Raw genomic sequence first — 19,392 nt, 5'->3', positions numbered from 1 at the left:
TCTATTCTTATTGGGTTTGTAATATAAGTTTGAGGTTTAGCAATCTCCCCTTACCTAAACTTTCCATAAAGATACGGTTTCATTCCCAATATTTTTTCTATCCAATGGGATTTGTTGGTAAAAGGAATTATAATCTGGGTACCATCACGAACTTCAAAACGTAATTTACACACGTGTACGAACAAAGAAAATAAACTTGAGCCTGTGTTATATGATTGCAGGTGACAGGAACCATGCACAGTACAGTAAGTCACTGCAAAAACCTAAAAGAACACAGCCGGATTTCCCCTTAATCTTAATGCTTCTATTTTAAATGACAAAAGCGTAAGTTTAGCCTTATTCGTGTTATAAATGAATCAGGAGTGGGGAACGATGACACTAGGACAGTCTGTATTTGGGCTTCATTTTAATTATATGAAGTGTGATTTCCTGTGAGAAAAAAAAAAAAAAAAAAACCACACACACACACACACACACACACACACACACACACACACACACACACACACAACCATAAAAAAGGTGCATTAAAAATAGGAGGAGTCAACTGATTATTAGAAAGTCCTGTGTACCCACATGAGAATTTGTACAGGAGGAGTCTCACCACCCCCCAGCGCAGGAAATGCACCCTTACAGTAACTCTGCATTGCTTTACCACATACAGCAAATCTTGCACTTACACATTAGCACATAATGAGGAACATTCAAACACATAATCAACACTCAGCAAATAGCAGCTCCCATCCCCTCTCAGAAACCAAACAGCTTTCCCTGTGCAGAAAAGCATTTACCCATTTATAAACATGACATTTATGTGCCTGTGCACCTACCTTAATGCAACAGTTATTACAGTCCATACATTACATTCCTAATCTGTAAAGCAGTTTACATGTAAGTACTTCTTTCTACAGCCACAATGGAAAAACAGATACTGGAGACAAAACACGCAAAACCATAAAAGGAAAAATAATTTTATAATTTAACAAAAGATTCAAGTTTACAGAAAAGCTCAAGTAGTATTGCACAGAAATCAATATTCAATCACAAAAACACAATTTAAAAGGGTCTCTCACACATATTAAACAAGGTTTTAAATGATCATCGGGATATCCTGTATCTACTGAAGAAAGTCTGCATTTTTCAGTTTACTCTTCACAGCTTGTTATCTCCCAACTGGTAAACAGATTTACATTTTATTGTACTTAACATTAGATGCCTGCTGACAGAAAATAGACATTTTTCTAAATTATCCACTTGTGAGCTGAATATTTTGGTTGACCACACACAAGACCACCTGTCTCCATCCATTAATGGGGCAAAGAGGCCAACATTTTATCCTCATTAATTGTTTCATTTATTTTTATTTTTTTGGGAACAGTGCTCGGCCAAACATTTAACCTTTCGCTATCCAGGTACAAAGAGGGGATTAAAGGTTTTACAAACCTTCAAGGCAGCAGAAAGGATTACAGAGAAGGAAAGAGCAAAGTGTAGAGGTTTCATGCAATGGATCGTAAGCTTGGGATAGTAAGGGCATGACACGGGGACTGCAAGCACAGAGAGGCGGCATAGCGAGACCGTAATGTGTAGATATAATCCCTGCTTGTAAGAGAAACGTATTCTCCTCTGAATATGCATAATTATCCTATATTTTCTCCAGCTAGTCACACAGTAGCAATTCCCACCTCCGCTGTAGACGTGATACGTGATCAGCACAGTAGTGCCATCTACCCAATTTACAAGAAACAGCCACAGTGCATTACGTCACCAAGCAATGCAACTGAGCAACACGCCCTTCATAAAACGCATGTATCTCAATTTTGCTACACAAATCTATATTATTCAAACAATGCATATAACAGCTGATGAGTCATTTGTTAAACACACACAAAAAAAAAAGTAACAATGGCAAATAAAATGAAAAGAAACTTACGTGAAAGAAATTCAGCTACAAATCTTTACCCTGTCCTCACTTAATATAGAACAGCATCTGTACCTTCATCAAGCTGGAACTGCTCATGAGAAGGTAAGGACCCACCTGAAATATCAAAGTTTAAACCAAAAATACTCTAAGTCAGCCACTCTGTTCTTAATTATCATTTGCGGGAACAAAGCCAATAAGGCCACTAGAACCTGTGAAGCCAACGGGAATGTGTATTATCAATGCACTGGACACCTGTAACATACACCATCAGTTTTCTAGCGATCCAACAGGCTATATTCACTGTGGCTTTCTGACAGGCATACGTAAGCCATCAGAAGTAGGAGCATAGGTACCGCGCTCTTGTGGTACAGCTTACAGTGGCAAGAGTCCCCAAAGAGAACTCATCTTGAACAGTGCCCATCAACATTCACTCTATTTAATGGCCAGTTTGCAAAGCTCAAAAGGCAGCAGCTCTGTAGAGAGGACTCAAAGCAGAAGCTATCCCCACCATGTTTCAGTTTATAGAAGCCACAAACTGCCCACAGTAAACCAAAGCTACAACTGGGGACACTGACATTCAGCAACAAATGCTTGCAAAAAAAAAATCTATATATATAAAACAATTATTAAGGACACTGTATAAATAGACTAGCCGCAAAAAACACCATATATAAAAGTAGTCTTCTCTTGATACAGCAGTGAAGTGTCCTTATGCCAATATGCTCAGTATAGCGCTTATAACATACAATAAACTATGGTAACATATTCAGAACACAACTGGAATCTCATTGCCTCGTTATATGATACACAGGCTGGTTTTCACCCTGGATGGGGAGAGAGTACATCATGGTTTGGTCGTCATCTTGACAAACAATCGCAATTGCAGTATTATCTTCAGCTGATGCAGGGGTGGAATTGAGACAAGCCTAAAAGGGAAAAAAAGGGAAAAGAAAAAAAAAATGTGTTTTTATAAATAAAGTTGCAACAAATTAAGGAAGGGGGAGGGAGGGACACAACTCTTTCCATGTTCCCACACTTAAACCCATCTCATACCACATCAGTGGTTCCCAAACTCACAGTCCTCAAGGACTCCCAACAGCTCACATTTCCCAGGCCTCCTTACAGAATCACAAGTGAAATAATTAGCTCCATATCTCGATCTATTTTAATGTGTCAGTGAGTAATGAATACACCTGTGCATCTGCTAGGTGACTTGGAAAAATTAACTGCTGGGGGTCCTCGAGGACCGAATCTGGGAACCACTGGTCTACATAGTACAGCAGGTATCGGCTGAACACCCACTGATTAGTATTTGGGCTACGCTTCATCTACAGACACACAACCATATTTCTCATGGACTGCAGACTTACCAATTCCAGCAAATTCATATTCTCTTCTGAAACTAGGTTTTCAGTCTTCAACTGCTCCACAACACCTTCCATGGCCTCCAGCTTGGAGCAGTGCTTCTGGTGTCTCTGCTGAAGAGCTTTCACTTTATTCTGCAAGTTCACCACTACAGACACCAGCTCCCCAGTGGTTAAAGTTTCATCTGGTTCCTGTGGTTGGTCTGTAGAAAGTGGTTCAGATATGCTGACAGACACCTCCTTCCCATGTTTTGATACAATAGGAACTGTAGACGCTATGGGCCTTGTGATGGAGGTTGACAGCACGGTCTCTTGAGAAGGCATCAATGGTGGAAGAGGGCCTGTTGAAACGGCAGGCACAACTGTGGCCGTTTGCATGGTCTCTAAATAGGCCATTACATCCTCTGTAGACATTGATGCCGGTGTCTCTGCCGGCACTGCGGTTTCAAAATACGGCTCTATTGAGATGTTTTCTATAACTAGAGCGCCACTGCCAGAATCCTCGCTCATTGCAATAAAGGTGGGGAGCTCTTCCCCAGCACACTGCAAGACTTGACCATTATAAAAGCCACACTGCAATGATGTGGAGGCTAGCTGCTCTTCTGACAGGATTGCAACCGGTTCTACCAGTGGCATTTCATGAATCTGCTGCGCCCCCGTCACCTCAATGGGTAAAGCTACAGACGAAAAGCCTTGTGAGGGTGCCAGAGCCAAAGATAACCCATCAAAGGACTCAACGATATGAACAAGCGGCATCAAATTCACCGCACCCATCACTGTGTTGTGAACAGCAAGCGTGTTTGTATTCTTGACCAACAACTGTGCTCCATCTATTGTCATCTGACTGGCTGACGAGCTTGGATCTAGTGCAATCGCCAGTGCGTTGGAAAGAGGCAGAGTCTGGCCAATGCCTAAATGTGAAACAGTCGGTATGCAGGCTTCACCATTTACAGTCTGCGCCGATGTCAGCATCTTAGGCTTTGCTGCATGTGTTCTAGTCTGAAACATAGGAAAAAGGACAGTAAGCCCCCTGATCACCAGTTACCAGTTTTACACTTCAGTAACATGGGTAAATAGTTACAGTAGCGTAAGCAAAGACAAAAAGATACATATACAGCAATTAAATAAAAGCAATTGAAGTTGTTTCTTTCACATTTGGGGACAATCTAAACCGTACTAGAAAAAAGGTTCAATCGTTCTATATGTAACAGACTTTGGGGCAGATGTATTAAGCCCGGGAGAAGTGATAAAGAAGTGATAAGTGGAAGGTGAAAACGCACCAGCCAATCATTACAGTTTTGAAAAAATAAGATTTTACTCACCGGTAAATCTATTTCTCGTAGTCCGTAGTGGATGCTGGGAACTCCAAAAGGACCATGGGGAATAGCGGCTCCGCAGGAGACTGGGCACAACTAAAGAAAGCTTTTAGGTCACCTGGTGTGCACTGGCTCCTCCCACTATGACCCTCCTCCAAGCCTCAGTTAGGACACTGTGCCCGGACGAGCTGACATAATAAGGAAGGATTTTGAATCCCGGGTAAGACTCCTACCAGCCACACCAATCACACCGTATAACTCGTGATACTATACCCAGTTTAACAGTATGAAAACAACTGAGCCTCTCAACAGATGGCTCAACAATAACCCTTTAGTTAACAATAACTATGTACAAGTATTGCAGACAATCCGCACTTGGGATGGGTGCCCAGCATCCACTACGGACTACGAGAAATAGATTTACCGGTGAGTAAAATCTTATTTTCTCTGACGTCCTAGTGGATGCTGGGAACTCCGAAAGGACCATGGGGATTATACCAAAGCTCCCAAACGGGCGGGAGAGTGCGGATGACTCTGCAGCACCGAATGAGAGAACTCAAGGTCCTCCTCAGCCAGGGTATCAAATTTGTAGAATTTTGCAAACGTGTTTGCCCCTGACCAAGTAGCAGCTCGGCAAAGCTGTAAAGCCGAGACCCCTCGGGCAGCCGCCCAAGATGAGCCCACCTTCCTTGTGGAATGGGCTTTTACTGATTTAGGATGCGGCAGTCCAGCCGCAGAATACGCCAGCTGAATTGTGCTACAAATCCAGCGAGCAATAGTCTGCTTAGAAGCAGGAGCACCCAGCTTGTTGGGTGCATACAGGATAAATAGCGAGTCAGTTTTCCTGACTCTAGCCGTCCTGGAAACATAAATTTTCAAGGCCCTGACTACGTCCAGTAACTTGGAATCCTCCAAGTCCCTAGTAGCCGCAGGCACCACAATAGGTTGGTTCAAGTGAAAAGCTGATACCACCTTAGGGAGAAACTGGGGACGAGTCCTCAATTCCGCCCTATCCATATGGAAAATCAGATAAGGGCTTTTACATGACAAAGCTGCCAATTCTGACACACGCCTGGCTGAAGCCAAGGCCAATAACATGACCACTTTCCACGTGAGATATTTTAGATCCACGGTTTTAAGTGGCTCAAACCAATGTGATTTTAAGAAACTCAACACCACGTTGAGATCCCAAGGTGCCCCTGGAGGCACAAACGGGGGCTGAATATGCAGCACTCCTTTCACAAACGTCTGAACTTCAGGTAGTGAAGCTAGTTCTTTCTGGAAGAAAATCGACAGAGCCGAGATCTGTACTTTAATGGAGCCTAGTTTTAGGCCCATATCCACTCCTGCTTGTAGGAAATGCAGAAATCGACCTAGTTGAAATTCCTCTGTTGGGGCCTTTTTGGCCTCACACCAAGCAACATATTTCCGCCATATGCGGTGATGATGCTTTGCAGTTACATCTTTCCTGGCTTTAATCAGCGTAGGAATGACTTCCTCCGGAATGCCCTTTTCCTTCAGGATCCGGCGTTCAACCGCCATGCCGTCAAAAGCAGCCGCGGTAAGTCTTGGAACAGACAGGGCCCCTGCTGCAGCAGGTCCTGTCTGAGCGGCAGAGGCCATGGGTCCTCTGAGATCATCTCTTGAAGTTCCGGGTACCACGCTCGTCTTGGCCAATCCGGAACCACGAGTATTGTTCTTACTCCTCGTTTTCTTATTATTCTCAGTACCCTTGGTATGAGAGGCAGAGGAGGGAACACAAACTGACTGGTACACCCACGGTGTCACTAGAGCGTCCACAGCTATCGCCTGAGGGTCCCTTGACCTGGCGCAAGATCACTCTAGTTTTTTGTTTAGGCGGGACGCCATCATGTCCACTTGTGGCCGTTCCCATCGATTTACAATCAGCGTGAAGACTTCTGGATGAAGTCCCCACTCTCCCGGGTGGAGGTCGTGCCTGCTGAGAAAGTCTGCTTCCCAGTTGTCCACTCCCGGAATGAACACTGCTGACAGTGCTAGTACGTGATTTTCCGCCCATCGGAGAATCCTTGTGGCTTCTGCCATTGCCATCCTGCTTCTTGTGCCGCCCTGACGATTTACATGGGCGACTGCCGTGATGTTGTCTGACTGGATCAGTACCGGCTGGTGTAGAAGCAGGGATTTTGCCTGACTTAGGGCATTGTAAATGGCCCTTAGTTCCAGAATATTTATGTGTAGGGAAGTCTCCTGACTCGACCATAGTCCTTGGAAGTTTCTTCCCTGTGTGACTGCCCCCCAGCCTCGAAAGCTGGCATCCATGGTCACCAGGACCCAGTCCTGTATGCCGAATCTGCGGCCCTCTAGAAGATGAGCACTCTGCAGCCACCACAGCAGAGACACCCTGGTTCTTGGAGACAGGGTTATTAGGCGATGCATCTGAAGATGCGATCCGGACCATTGGTCCAACAGGTCCCACTGAAAGATTCTGGCATGGAACCTGTTCAGAATCCAACCGTGCTGGTGTAGCACCTCCTGAGATAGTGATACTCCCACCAACAACTGCTCCTTGGACCTCGCCTTTATTAGGAGATCGTCCAAGTACGGGATAATTAAAACTCCCTTTCTTCGAAGGAGTATCATCATTTCCGCCATTACCTTGGTAAACACCCTCGGTGCCGTGGAGAGTCCAAACGGCAGCGTCTGGAATTGGTAATGGCAATCCTGTACCACAAATCTGAGGTACTCCTGGTGAGGATAGTAAATGGGGACATGCAGGTAAGCATCCTTGATGTCCAGGGATACCATGTAATCCCCCTCGTCCAGGCTTGCAATAACCGCCCTGAGCGATTCCATCTTGAACTTGAATTTTTTTATGTATGTGTTCAAGGATTTCAAATTTAAAATGGGTCTCACCGAACCGTCCGGTTTCGGTACCACAAACAGTGTGGAATAGTAACCCCGTCCTTGTTGAAGTAGGGGCACCTTGATTATCACCTGCTGGGAATACAGCTTGTGAATTGCCGCTAGCACAGCCTCCCTGTCTGGAGTAATCGGCAAGGCAGATTTTAGGAACCGGTGGGGTGGAGACGCCTCGAATTCCAGTTTGTACCCTTGAGATACTATTTGCAGGATCCAGGGATCCACCTGTGAGCGAGCCCACTGATCGCTGAAATTTTTGAGGCGGCCCCCCACCGTCATGCGGCGGACTCGGAAGAAGCGGGGGAGGAATTTTGCTCCTGGGAACCCTGCTGTTTGTTGCAGCCTTTTTCCCCTACCTCTGCCTCTGGACAGAAAGGACCCGCCTTTTCCACGCCTGTTTTTCTGAGTCCGAAAGGACTGTACCTGATAAAACGGCGCCTTTTTAGGCTGTGAGGGAACATGGGGTAAAAATGCTGACTTCCCAGCAGTTGCTGTGGAAACTAGGTCCGAGAGACCATCCCCAAATAACTCCTCACCCTTATAAGGCAAAACTTCCATGTGCCTTTTTGAATCTGCATCCCCTGTCCACTGGCGAGTCCATAAGCCTCTCCTAGCAGAAATGGACAATGCACTTATTTTAGATGCCAGCCGGCAGATCTCCCTCTGTGCATCTCTCATGTATAAGACTGAGTCTTTTATATGCTCTATGGTTAGCAGAATAGTGTCCCTGTCTAGGGTGTCAATATTTTCTGACAGGGAATCTGACCACGCAGCGGCAGCACTGCACATCCATGCTGACGCAATAGCTGGTCTAAGTATAATGCCTGAGTGTGTATATACAGACTTCAGGATCGCCTCCTGCTTTCTATCAGCAGGTTCCTTGAGGGCGGCCGTATCCGGAGACGGTAGTGCCACCTTTTTAGACAAACGTGTGAGCGCTTTATCCACCCTAGGGGGTGTCTCCCAACGTGACCTATCCTCTGGCGGGAAAGGGACCGCCATTAGTAACTTCTTAGAGATTACCAATCTTTTATCAGGGAAAGCCCACGCTTCTTCACACACTTCATTTAATTCTTCTGATGGGGGAAAAACTACGGGTAGTTTTTTCTCCCCAAACATAATACCCTTTTTAGTGGTACCTGGGTTTATATCAGAAATTTGTAACACCTCTTTCATTGCTTCAATCATGCAACGAATGGCCTTAGTGGACATTAGACTAGACTCATCGTCGTCGACACCGGTGTCAGTATCCGTGTCGACATCCGCGTCTGCCATCTGAGGTAGCGGGCGTTTTAGAGCCCCCGATGGCCTTTGAGACGCCTGGACAGGCACGAGCTGAGAAGCCGGCTGTCCCGCATTTGGCATGTCTTCCATAAGTCCATCCACTCAGGTGTCTGCCCCGCAGGGGGTGACATCCCTTCTATAGGCATCTGCTCCGCCTCCACATCATTATCCTCATCAAACATGTCGACACAGCCGTACCGACACCGCACACACACAGAGAATGCTCTAACAGAGGACAGGACCCACCAAAGCCCTTTGGGGAAACAGAGTGAGAGTATGCCAGCACACACCAGAGCGCTATATAATGCAGGGACTAACTGAATTATGTCCCCTATAGCTGCTGTTCTATATACTGCGCCTAAATTTAGTGCCCCCCCTCTCTTTTTTACCCTTTTCTGTAGTGCAGGGGAGAGCCAGGGAGCTTCCTTCCAGCGGAGCTGTGAGGGAGAAATGGCGCCAGTGTGCTGAAGGAGATAGCTCCGCCCCTTTTTCGCGGACTATTCTCCCGCTTTTTTATGGATTCTGGCAGGGGTAATTATCACATATATAGCCTCTGGGGCTATATATTGTGGTATTTTTGCCAGCCAAGGTGTTTTTATTGCTGCTCAGGGCGCCCCCCCCTAGCGCCCTGCACCCTCAGTGACCAGAGTGTGAAGTGTGTATGAGGAGCAATGGCGCACAGCTGCAGTGCTGTGCGCTACCTTGGTGAAGACTGATGTCTTCTGCCGCCGATTTTCCTGGCTTCTTGCTTCTGGCTCTGTAAGGGGGACGGCGGCGCGGCTCCGGGACCGAACACCAAGGCCAGTTCCATGCGGTCGATCCCTCTGGAGCTAATGGTGTTCAGTAGCCTAAGAAGCCCAAGCTAGCTGCAAGCAGGTAGGTTCGCTTCTTCTCCCCTTAGTCCCTCGCTGCAGTGAGCCTGTTGCCAGCAGGTCTCACTGTAAAATAAAAAACCTAATTATATACTTTCTTTTTAGAAGCTCAGGAGAGCCCCTAGTGTGCATCCAACCTCGGCCGGGCACAAAATCTAACCGAGGCTTGGAGGAGGGTCATAGTGGGAGGAGCCAGTGCACACCAGGTGACCTAAAAGCTTTCTTTAGTTGTGCCAAGTCTCCTGCAGAGCCGCTATTCCCCATGGTCCTTTCGGAGTTCCCAGCATCCACTAGGACGTCAGAGAAATGACAATTATGAGCCGATTGGATGGTGATAACTTGATAACTCACACTTATCACTTCTCCAGGCTTAATACAACTGCCCCTTTTTTCTGTGCACAGCTTTTGATGAATGTCTCCTATGAACCCTTACTTAGTCATTGATATTCCAGACATCAGTCATATTAGGGATGTTAAATTCTGGAACCTTTGAGTGGCTGTGTATTACAGGCTGCTTTTAGGACATAATACAGCAGGACATGGCTCCAAAGTGATTGTGCAATTACCCGTGGCTTCCATCTATGGTTTAAATGTCAGATCTAAATCTTTACATTTCTTCTGAAAGAGTCAGATCTAATATTTCACCATAATTACTACGTACATTGAGCTTGTCCCAATATTTAAGGATGGATAACCACAAAGAACAATAATCATGGTTATAGGTCACACCAAGTCCCAAGTTACTAAGTAACTGTGCATCTAATAAGACCAATCCTAAAGAGCAGAACTGGCATTGTATAGCCATATATCACAGGCATGTATAGTTTGGCCCCACTATGCTATATTATTTTAGAGATTAGCAAGACAACCATGCAATCTCTGGTTTCAGATCTATACTAAATCATCCATGACAAAGATGTATCACCCCCATAACAGCTATATGGAAATGTCAGCTTTTCCTAAAGGATAGGCCAGACAGCGCGCTTGGAAATGAAGTGCAACACACACCACTGAGCTCAGTAATAGGCTGCATGTCTCTGTATTGAAAGAGCAGGTAAAGGCCGTCAAAGATCAGGAGATTATTTAAAACTATAACAATGGGAAAATATGTTAGAAAGTGTTATTTTACTGAGAAGGTTTTATACATAAGTGTCCTCATAGATCACTGCTGCAGTCTCGCCCAACAGCCCCTCTTGGCATGCCAGGTCCAGTGAGACTCTGCTAAGTGTCACATGATCTGTCAGTGTAAACACACCTTTTCTGAAAGGCCCCAGATAAATATATTAAAAAATAAATAAATAAAAAATCTTCAAAGTTGTAGGCATGTTCTGTGAATGAAATGATGCAAACCTTCAAACAATCCATTTTAATTCCACGTTGTGAGGCCACAAAACATGAAAAATGCAAAGGGGGGTGAATACTTTAGCAAGGCACTGTATGGACACAGAATACATACCACTGCACCAGATGAGAAGATAGTTGGAACAGCATCATGTCGGAGATAGCGGATTCCCCAACGCACTTGGAAACAAGAAGGTTTGAAGTGCTTGCTGCACAGATACTGGTTTTTGGTGGGGAAAAAATTATCCAGATTTATGTTTGCTAGCCATTGCTTGAGACGCACTTTGTCATGTAAGGGAAACCTAGTGGGACACAAACAAAAACACACATTAAATAAAAATACACCTATTCATAGTTTATATTGTAGACACACGCCCCGCAGAGCTTTACAGATTATATAGTCATTAGCATCGAACTCTGCCCAGTGGCATTTACAATCTATGCATGATTACGAATCTACATGTGGTAGGGATGTATCAAGCAGTGAAAACGGTGACAAGAGCAGAAGTTGCCCATAGAAACCAATGTGCTATGAGGAATCATTTATCCACTATATTCTAGAAAAATGATAGTTGGAATTAGATTGCTATGACAACTTCTCCACTCTTTTCACTGGTTGATACATCACCCCCTGTATTCCCGACCACATGTAGATACATACTCACCAGGGATCATTTTAGGTCCGAAGCCAATTAACCTACCAGCATGTTTGGAAATCCATGAAAACACAGAGAGAACAAACAAAATCCACCCAGATAATGCACTGGTTAGAATTCAACCCATGAACTCAGTGGTTACAATACATCGACAGGCACAGTGGGGGGAATTTAATTGCTGCCAACTTGTTCGCCAGCCAAATTCACACAACACCTACTGCACTTTATGGGTAGCAAGCACCTTTGAGCGAGAGGGGTGAGAATCGGTTGGGCGAAGGGAGCTAATTGGGCTGCCAAGGCCAGCATATAAATGCTGCGGCAATTCATCTTCTTCGCAACTGAATTCCACTCCGTGCGCGGTCCTGATTACTTGTGAAAAAGAAAACTGTAGTGGGTGTATGGAAGTATGCAAGGGAGATAGAGATACACATTAGTATACTAAAGATGGGGCGGTAAAAGCACCCAAGAAAATATAAAAAACAACCTTTAACATGACGATATCTCACTGTGGGGCCTATACAGAGATAAGTATGTAAAACTTGGTCACCGTGTTCCTGCGATTACGAGAGCATTACACGTTCCATGCACATTAAGTGTGAAGCGCATGGCACAGCCTTGATGGTGAGGCAGGAGAGGACAGGGACTGCGGAGTAAGTAGGATGGGGGGGTGCGCTATATAATAAGATTTTACTCACCGGTAAATCTATTTCTCGTAGTCCGTAGTGGATGCTGAGTACTTCGTAAGGACCATGGGGAATAGACGGGCTCCGCAGGAGACTGGGCACTTCTTTAAAGAAAAGATTAGGTACTACATCTGGTGTGCACTGGCTCCTCCCTCTATGCCCCTCCTCCAGACCTCAGTTAGGGAAACTGTGCCCGGAAGAACTGACATTACAAGGAAAGTATTTGGAATCCAGGGTAAGACTCATACCAGCCACACCAATCACACCGTATAACTTGTGATAAACTTACCCAGTTAACAGTATGAACAACAACTGAGCCTCACTCAACGGATGGCTCAGAACAAAAAACCCTATAGTTAAGCAATAACTATATACAAGTATTGCAGAATTCCGCACTTGGGACGGGCTCCCAGCATCCACTACGGACTACGAGAAATAGATTTACCGGTGAGTAAAATCTTATTTTCTCCGACGTCCTAGTGGATGCTGGGTACTCCGTAAGGACCATGGGGATTATACCAAAGCTCCCAAACGGGCGGGAGAGTGCGGATGACTCTGCAGCACCGAATGAGCAAACTCAAGGTCCTCCTCAGCCAGGGTATCAAACTTGTAGAATTTTACAAACGTGTTTTATCCCGACCAGGTAGCAGCTTGGCAAAGTTGTAATGCCGAGACCCCTTGGGCAGCCGCCCAAGAAGAGCCCACCTTCCTCGTGGAATGGGCTTTGACTGATTTAGGATGCGGCAGTCCAGCCGCTGAATGTGCAAGTTGAATCGTGCTACAGATCCAGCGAGCAATAGTCTGCTTAGAAGCAGGAGCACCCAGCTTGTTGGGTGCATGCAGGATAAACAGCGAGTCAGTTTTTCTGACTCTAGCTGTCCTGGAAACATAGATTTTCAGGGCCCGGACTACATCTAGCAACTTGGAAGCCTCCAAGTCCCGAGTAGCCGCAGGCACCACAATAGGTTGGTTCAAATGAAACGCTGATACCACCTTAGGGAGAAATTGGGGACGAGTCCTCAATTCTGCCCTGTCCATATGGAAGATCAGATAGTGGCTTTTACATGACAAAGCCGCCAATTCTGACACACGCCTAGCTGAAGCCAAGGCCAAAAGCATGACCACTTTCCACGTGAGATATTTCAACTCCACGGTCTGAAGTGGCTCAAACCAATGTGATTTTAGGAAATCCAACACAACGTTGAGATCCCAAGGTGCCACTGGAGGCACAAAAGGAGGCTGAATATGCAGCACTCCCTTAACAAACGTCTGAACTTCAGGCAGTGAAGCCAGTTCTTTTTGAAAGAAAATAGACAGGGCCGAAATCTGGACTTTAATGGATCCCAATTTTAGGCCCATAGTCACTCCTGACTGTAGGAAGTGCAGAAATCGACCCAGCTGAAATTCTTCTGTTGGGGCCTTTATAGCCTCACACCAAGCAACATATTTTCGCCATATGCGGTGATAATGTTTTCCTGTCACATCCTTCCTAGCTTTTATCAGCGTAGGAATGACTTCAACCGGAATGCCCTTTTCCATCAGGATCCGGCGTTCAACCGCCATGCCGTCAAACGCAGCCGCGGTAAGTCTTGGAACAGACAGGGCCCCTGCTGTAGCAGGTCCAGTCTGAGAGGCAGAGGCCAAGGGTCCTCTGAGATCATTTCTTGTAGTTCCGGGTACCAAGTCCTTCTTGGCCAATCCGGAACGATGAGTATAGTTCTTACTCCTCTCTTTCTTATTATCCTCAGTACCTTTGGTATGAGAGGAAGAGGAGGGAACACATAAACCGACTGGTACACCCACGGTGTCACTAGAGCGTCCACAGCTATCGCCTGAGGGTCCCTTGACCTGGCGCAATATCTTTTTAGCTTTTTGTTGAGGCGGGACGCCATCATGTCCACCTGTGGCCTTTCCCAACTATTTACAATCAGCTGGAAGACTTCTCGATGAAGTCCCCACTCTCCCGGGTGGAGGTCGTGCCTGCTGAGGAAGTCTGCTTCCCAGTTGTCCACTCCCGGAATGAACACTGCTGACAGTGCTATCACATGATTTTCCGCCCATCGGAGAATCCTTGTGGCTTCTGCCATCGCCATCCTGCTTCTTGTGCCACCCTGTCGGTTTACATGGGCGACCGCCGTGATGTCTGACTGAATCAGCACCGGCTGGTTTTGAAGCAAGGGTTTTGCCTGACTTAGGGCATTGTAAATGGCCCTTAGTTCCAGAATATTTATGTGTAGGGAAGCCTCCTGACTCGACCATTGTCCTTGGAAGTTTCTTCCCTGAGTGACTGCCCCCCAACCTCGGAGGCTTGCATCCGTGGTCACCAGGACCCAGTCCTGTATGCCGAATCTGCGGCCTTCGAGAAGATGAGCACTCTGCAGCCACCACAGCAGAGACACCCTGGCCCTCGGGGACAGGGTGATCAGCCGATGCATCTAAAGATGCGATCCGGACCACTTGTCTAACAGATCCCACTGAAAGATCCTTGCATGGAACCTGCCGAATGGAATTGCCTCGTAAGAAGCTACCATCTTTCCCAGCACTCGCGTGCAGTGATGCACCGACACCTGTTTTGGTTTTAGGAGGTCTCTGACCAGAGATGACAACTCCTTGGCCTTCTCCTCCGGGAGAAACACCTTCTTCTGTTCTGTGTCCAGAATCACACCCAGGAACAGCAGACGCGTCGTAGGAACCAGCTGCGACTTTGGGATATTCAGAATCCAGCCGTGCTGTTGTAGCACTTCCTGAGATAGTGCTACTCCGACCAACAACTGCTCCCTGGACCTCGCCTTTATAAGGAGATCGTCCAAGTACGGGATAATTATAACTCCCTTCTTCCGAAGGAGTATCATCATTTCGGCCATTACTTTGGTAAATACCCTCGGTGCCGTGGACAGACCAAACGGCAACGTCTGGAATTGGTAATGGCAGTCCTGTACCACAAAACGGAGGTACACCTGGTGAGGTGGGTAAATGGGGACATGTAGGTAAGCATCCTTGATGTCCAGTGATACCATGTAATCCCCCTCTTCCAGGCTTGCAATAACCGCCCTGAGCGATTCCATTTTGAACTTGAACTTCCTTATATAAGTGTTCAAAGATTTCAAATTCAGAATGGGTCTCACCGAACAGTCTGGTTTCGGTACCACAAACATTGTGGAATAGTAACCCCGTCCCTGTTGAAGGAGGGGAACTTTGATTATCACCTGCTGGAGGTACAGCTTGTGAATTGCCGCCAGTACTACCTCCCTGTCCTGGGGAGTAGCTGGCAAGGCTGATTTGAGGTAACGGCGAGGGGGAGACGCCTCGAACTCCAGCTTGTATCCCAGAGATACCACTTGTAGAACCCAGAGATCCACCTGTGAGCGAACCCACTGGTCGCTGAAGTTCCGGAGACGGGCCCCCACCGCACCTGGCTCCACATGTGGAGCCCCAGCGTCATGCGGTGGACTTAGTGGAAGCAGGGGAGGATTTTTGTTCTTGGGAACTGGCTGTATGGTGCAGCTTTTTCCCTCTACACCTGCCTCTGGGCAGAAAGGACGCGCCTCTAACCCGCTTGCCTTTCTGAGGCCGAAAGGACTGTACTTGATAAAACGGTGCTTTCTTAGGCTGTGAGGGAACCTGAGGTAAAAAAGTCGACTTCCCAGCTGTTGCTGTGGATACAAGGTCCGAAAGACCGTCCCCAAACAATTCCTCACCCTTATAAGGCAAAATTTCCATGTGCCTTTTAGAATCAGCATCACCTGTCCACTGCCGAGTCCATAATACTCTCCTGGCAGAAATGGACATTGCATTAATTCTAGATGCCAGCCGGCAAATGTCCCTCTGTGCATCTCTCATATATAATACTACGTCTTTAATATGCTCTATGGTTAGCAATATAGTGTCCCTGTCAAGGGAATCAATGTTATCAGACAGGGAATCAGACCACGCTGCTGCAGCACTACACATCCATGCTGAAGCAATAGCAGGTCTCAGTATAGTACCTGAGTGTGTATACACAGACTTCAGGATAGTTCCTGCTTTCTATCTGCAGGCTCCTTTAAGGCGGCCGTATCCTGAGAAGGCAGTGCCACCTTTTTTGATAAGCGTGTGAGCGCCTTGTCCACCTTAGGGGATGTCTCCCAGCGTAACCTATCCATTGGCGGGAAAGGGTAGGCCATTAGTAACCGCTTAGAAATTACTAGTTTCTTATCTGGGGAACCCCACGCTTCTTCACACAATTTATTTAACTCATCAGATGGGGGAAAAGTCACTGGCTGCTTTTTCTCACCAAACATAATACCCTTTTTTGAGGTAACCGGGTTAATGTCAGAAATGTGCAACACATTTTTCATTGCCGTAATCATGCATCGGATGGCCCTAGTGGATTGTATATTTGTCTCATCCTCGTCGACACTGGAGTCAGACTCCGTGTCGACATCTGTGTCTGCCATCTGAGGTAGCGGGCGTTTTTGAGCCCCTGACGGCCTCTGAGATGCCTGGGCAGGCGCGGGTTGAGATGCCGGCTGTCCCAAAGCTGCGTCATCGAACCTTTTATGCAAGGAGTTGACACTGTCGGTTAATACCTTCCACATATCCATCCACTCAGGTGTCGGCCCCGCAGGGGGCGACATCACACTTATCGGCACCTGCTCCGCCTCCACGTAAGCGTCCTCATCAAACATGTCGACACAGCCGTACCGACACACCGCACACACACACGGAATGCTCTGACTGAGGACAGGACCCCACAAAGTCCTTTGGGGAGACAGAGAGAGAGTATGCCAGCACACACCAGAGCGCTATATAACAGAGGGATATACACTATACACAAAGTGAATTTTCCCCCTATAGCTGCTTATATCACAATTTGCGCCTAAATTTATGTGCCCCCCCTCTCTTTTTTACCCTTTCTGTAGTGTATACTGCAGGGGAGAGCCTGGGCAGCGTCCTTCCAGCGGAGCTGTGAAGAGAAAATGGCGCTGGCTGTGCTGAGGGAGATAGCCCCACCCCTTCAACGGCGGACTCCTCTCGCTTTTTATAACGTTAATGGCGGGGGTTTCTGCACATATACAGTGTTAAACACTGTATTATGTGCTTTTTATTGCCAAAAGGTATATTAATTGCAGCCCAGGGCGCCCCCCCCCAGCGCCCTGCACCCACCAGTGACCGGAGCGTGTGGTGTGCTGTGGGAGCAATGGCGCACAGCTGCAGTGCTGTGCGCTACCTTATTGAAGACCGAAGTCTTCAGCCGCCGATTTCCTCCGGTTTCTTCCGTCTTCTGGCTCTGCAAGGGGGACAGCGGCGCGGCTCCGGGAACGGACGATCGAGGACGGGCCCCGTGTTCGATCCCTCTGGAGCTAATGGTGTCCAGTAGCCTAGAAGCACAAGCTAGCTGCAAGCAGGTAGGTTTGCTTCTCTCCCCTAAGTCCCACGTAGCAGTGAGTCTGTTGCCAGCAGATCTCACTGAAAATAAAAAACCTAACAAATACTTTTCTTTTTAGTGAACTCAGGAGAGCCCACTAAGTGCATCCAGCTCAGGCCGGGCACAGATTCTAACTGAGGTCTGGAGGAGGGGCATAGAGGGAGGAGCCAGTGCACACCAGATGTAGTACCTAATCTTTTCTTTAAAGAAGTGCCCAGTCTCCTGCGGAGCCCGTCTATTCCCCATGGTCCTTACGGAGTACCCAGCATCCACTAGGACGTCAGAGAAATAAATAAATATATATATATATATATATATATATATATATATATATATATCTGTCACAAGAAAAGGTTTGCATTTGTACGTTGGCAAAGCCATGGTGCCACTGCAAGCGGAGCGGCTTTAGAACGTGTTGCAGTGTAGTTTAGAGTTGACAAGTGATGTGTCCTAGCTTAATTCATTTTTCAATGTAATGCTGCCCACTACTTGTTCGCTAGGCACAGCCCGTACTTTCCACCGCATGCAATATAATAAACACACTTGCACCTCTTTCAATGCAGCACAGGTTGTCCAAGAGCCAACTGTTTCATTTTTATTTATGTATTTGCTCTGACCTCTACATTTAAGTCCCTGTATGTTAACCTACATACAGTAGGTGACTAACTGCTACTGCTGTTATCAGCTCTGTGAGCCTCCTGTACGCTATCCTACATAGGGGACTGCCTGCCGCTGCTGCTCTCTGTTATCAGCTCTGGCAGCCTCTGTATACGCCCCTGTATGTGAGGTGACTGCCTGCTGCTGCTCTCTGTTATCAGCTCTGGCAGCCTCTGTATACGCCCCTGTATGTGAGGTGACTGCCTGCTGCTGCTCTCTGTTGTCAGCTCTGGCAGCTTCTGTATACGCCCCTGTATGTGAAGTGACTGCCTGCTGCTGCTCTCTGTTGTCAGCTCTGGCAGCTTCTGTATACGCCCCTGTATGTGAGGTGACTTCCTGCTGCTGCTGCTCTCTGTTATCAGCCTCTGTATGTGAGGTGACTGCCTGTTGCTGCTCTCTGTTATCAGCCTCTGTATACGCCCCTGTATGTGAGGTGACTGCCTGCTGCTGCTCTCTGTTATCAGCCTCTGTATGTGAGGTGACTGCCTGCTGCTGCTCTCTGTTATCGGCCTCTGTATACGCCCCTGTATGTGAGGTGACTGCCTGCTGCTGCTCCCTGTCATCAGCCCTGTGACTGCGAGCCTCTGCAGCACTCTCCTCATCCAACTTCACGTACTCCGCAAAATACTTCTCCATTCAGCTGATACGCGCTACGGCCTCATGTACTAACAATACGCATCAGCCGCCACCACACTAGGGCAGGCCAGGCCCAGAGGGGCAGTAATACCCAGCCAGGTGCGCCACAGGAGTCCATCCTCGCCGGAGCCGCCGCTCTCTTCCCTGCACCGCACAGAGCGCCAGCGGCCGCACTCCTACTCACTTATAGTAACTTTCTCTGACCCCCTCCGACCTCCCGCACTCCAAGGCCACGCAGCACTTCGGCATCGTCTCTCTCGATCTCCAGATCCAATATATGACGTCTTCCGTTGCCCCGTGACGTCATACCTACGCATACCGGACCTGCGCCACAGTAACCAAAAAGCTTCTAGTGGC

The 19,392-nt window shown here is 47.2% G+C and overlaps 1 protein-coding gene across 1 annotated transcript; it reads right to left on the bottom strand.

The window, feature by feature from the left end:
- Positions 1 to 955: 955 nt before the first annotated feature.
- Positions 956 to 19,391, bottom strand: LOC134949182 (THAP domain-containing protein 5-like). The gene is made up of 4 exons (XM_063937612.1): positions 19,220 to 19,391; positions 11,112 to 11,298; positions 3,292 to 4,284; positions 956 to 2,847 (listed from the first exon to the last, which is right to left on the bottom strand). Exons 1-4 carry the CDS (start codon positions 19,282 to 19,284, stop codon positions 2,707 to 2,709), a joined length of 1,386 nt encoding a protein of 461 aa, XP_063793682.1. The 5' UTR covers positions 19,285 to 19,391; the 3' UTR covers positions 956 to 2,706.
- Position 19,392: the final 1 nt, after the last annotated feature.

Source organism: Pseudophryne corroboree, chromosome 8, assembly GCF_028390025.1.
Source record: "Pseudophryne corroboree isolate aPseCor3 chromosome 8, aPseCor3.hap2, whole genome shotgun sequence".
Taxonomy (NCBI): domain Eukaryota; kingdom Metazoa; phylum Chordata; class Amphibia; order Anura; family Myobatrachidae; genus Pseudophryne; species Pseudophryne corroboree.
Note: the sequence above shows the minus strand (reverse complement) of the source record. Positions and strands in the feature narration are given on the sequence as shown.

What these genes read in the sequence shown, in the direction of transcription:
- LOC134949182 (XM_063937612.1), bottom strand. Translation starts at nt 19,284, where the DNA reads ATGCCGAAGTGCTGCGTGGCCTTGGAGTGCGGGAGGTCGGAGGGGGTC. An exon ending in GTCAGAGAAAGTTACTATAA is followed by an intron (nt 11,299 to 19,219) that starts GTGAGTAGGAGT and finishes GTGTCCCACTAG; the next exon opens with GTTTCCCTTACATGACAAAG. An exon ending in ATATGAATTTGCTGGAATTG is followed by an intron (nt 2,848 to 3,291) that starts GTAAGTCTGCAG and finishes TTTCCCTTTTAG; the next exon opens with GCTTGTCTCAATTCCACCCC.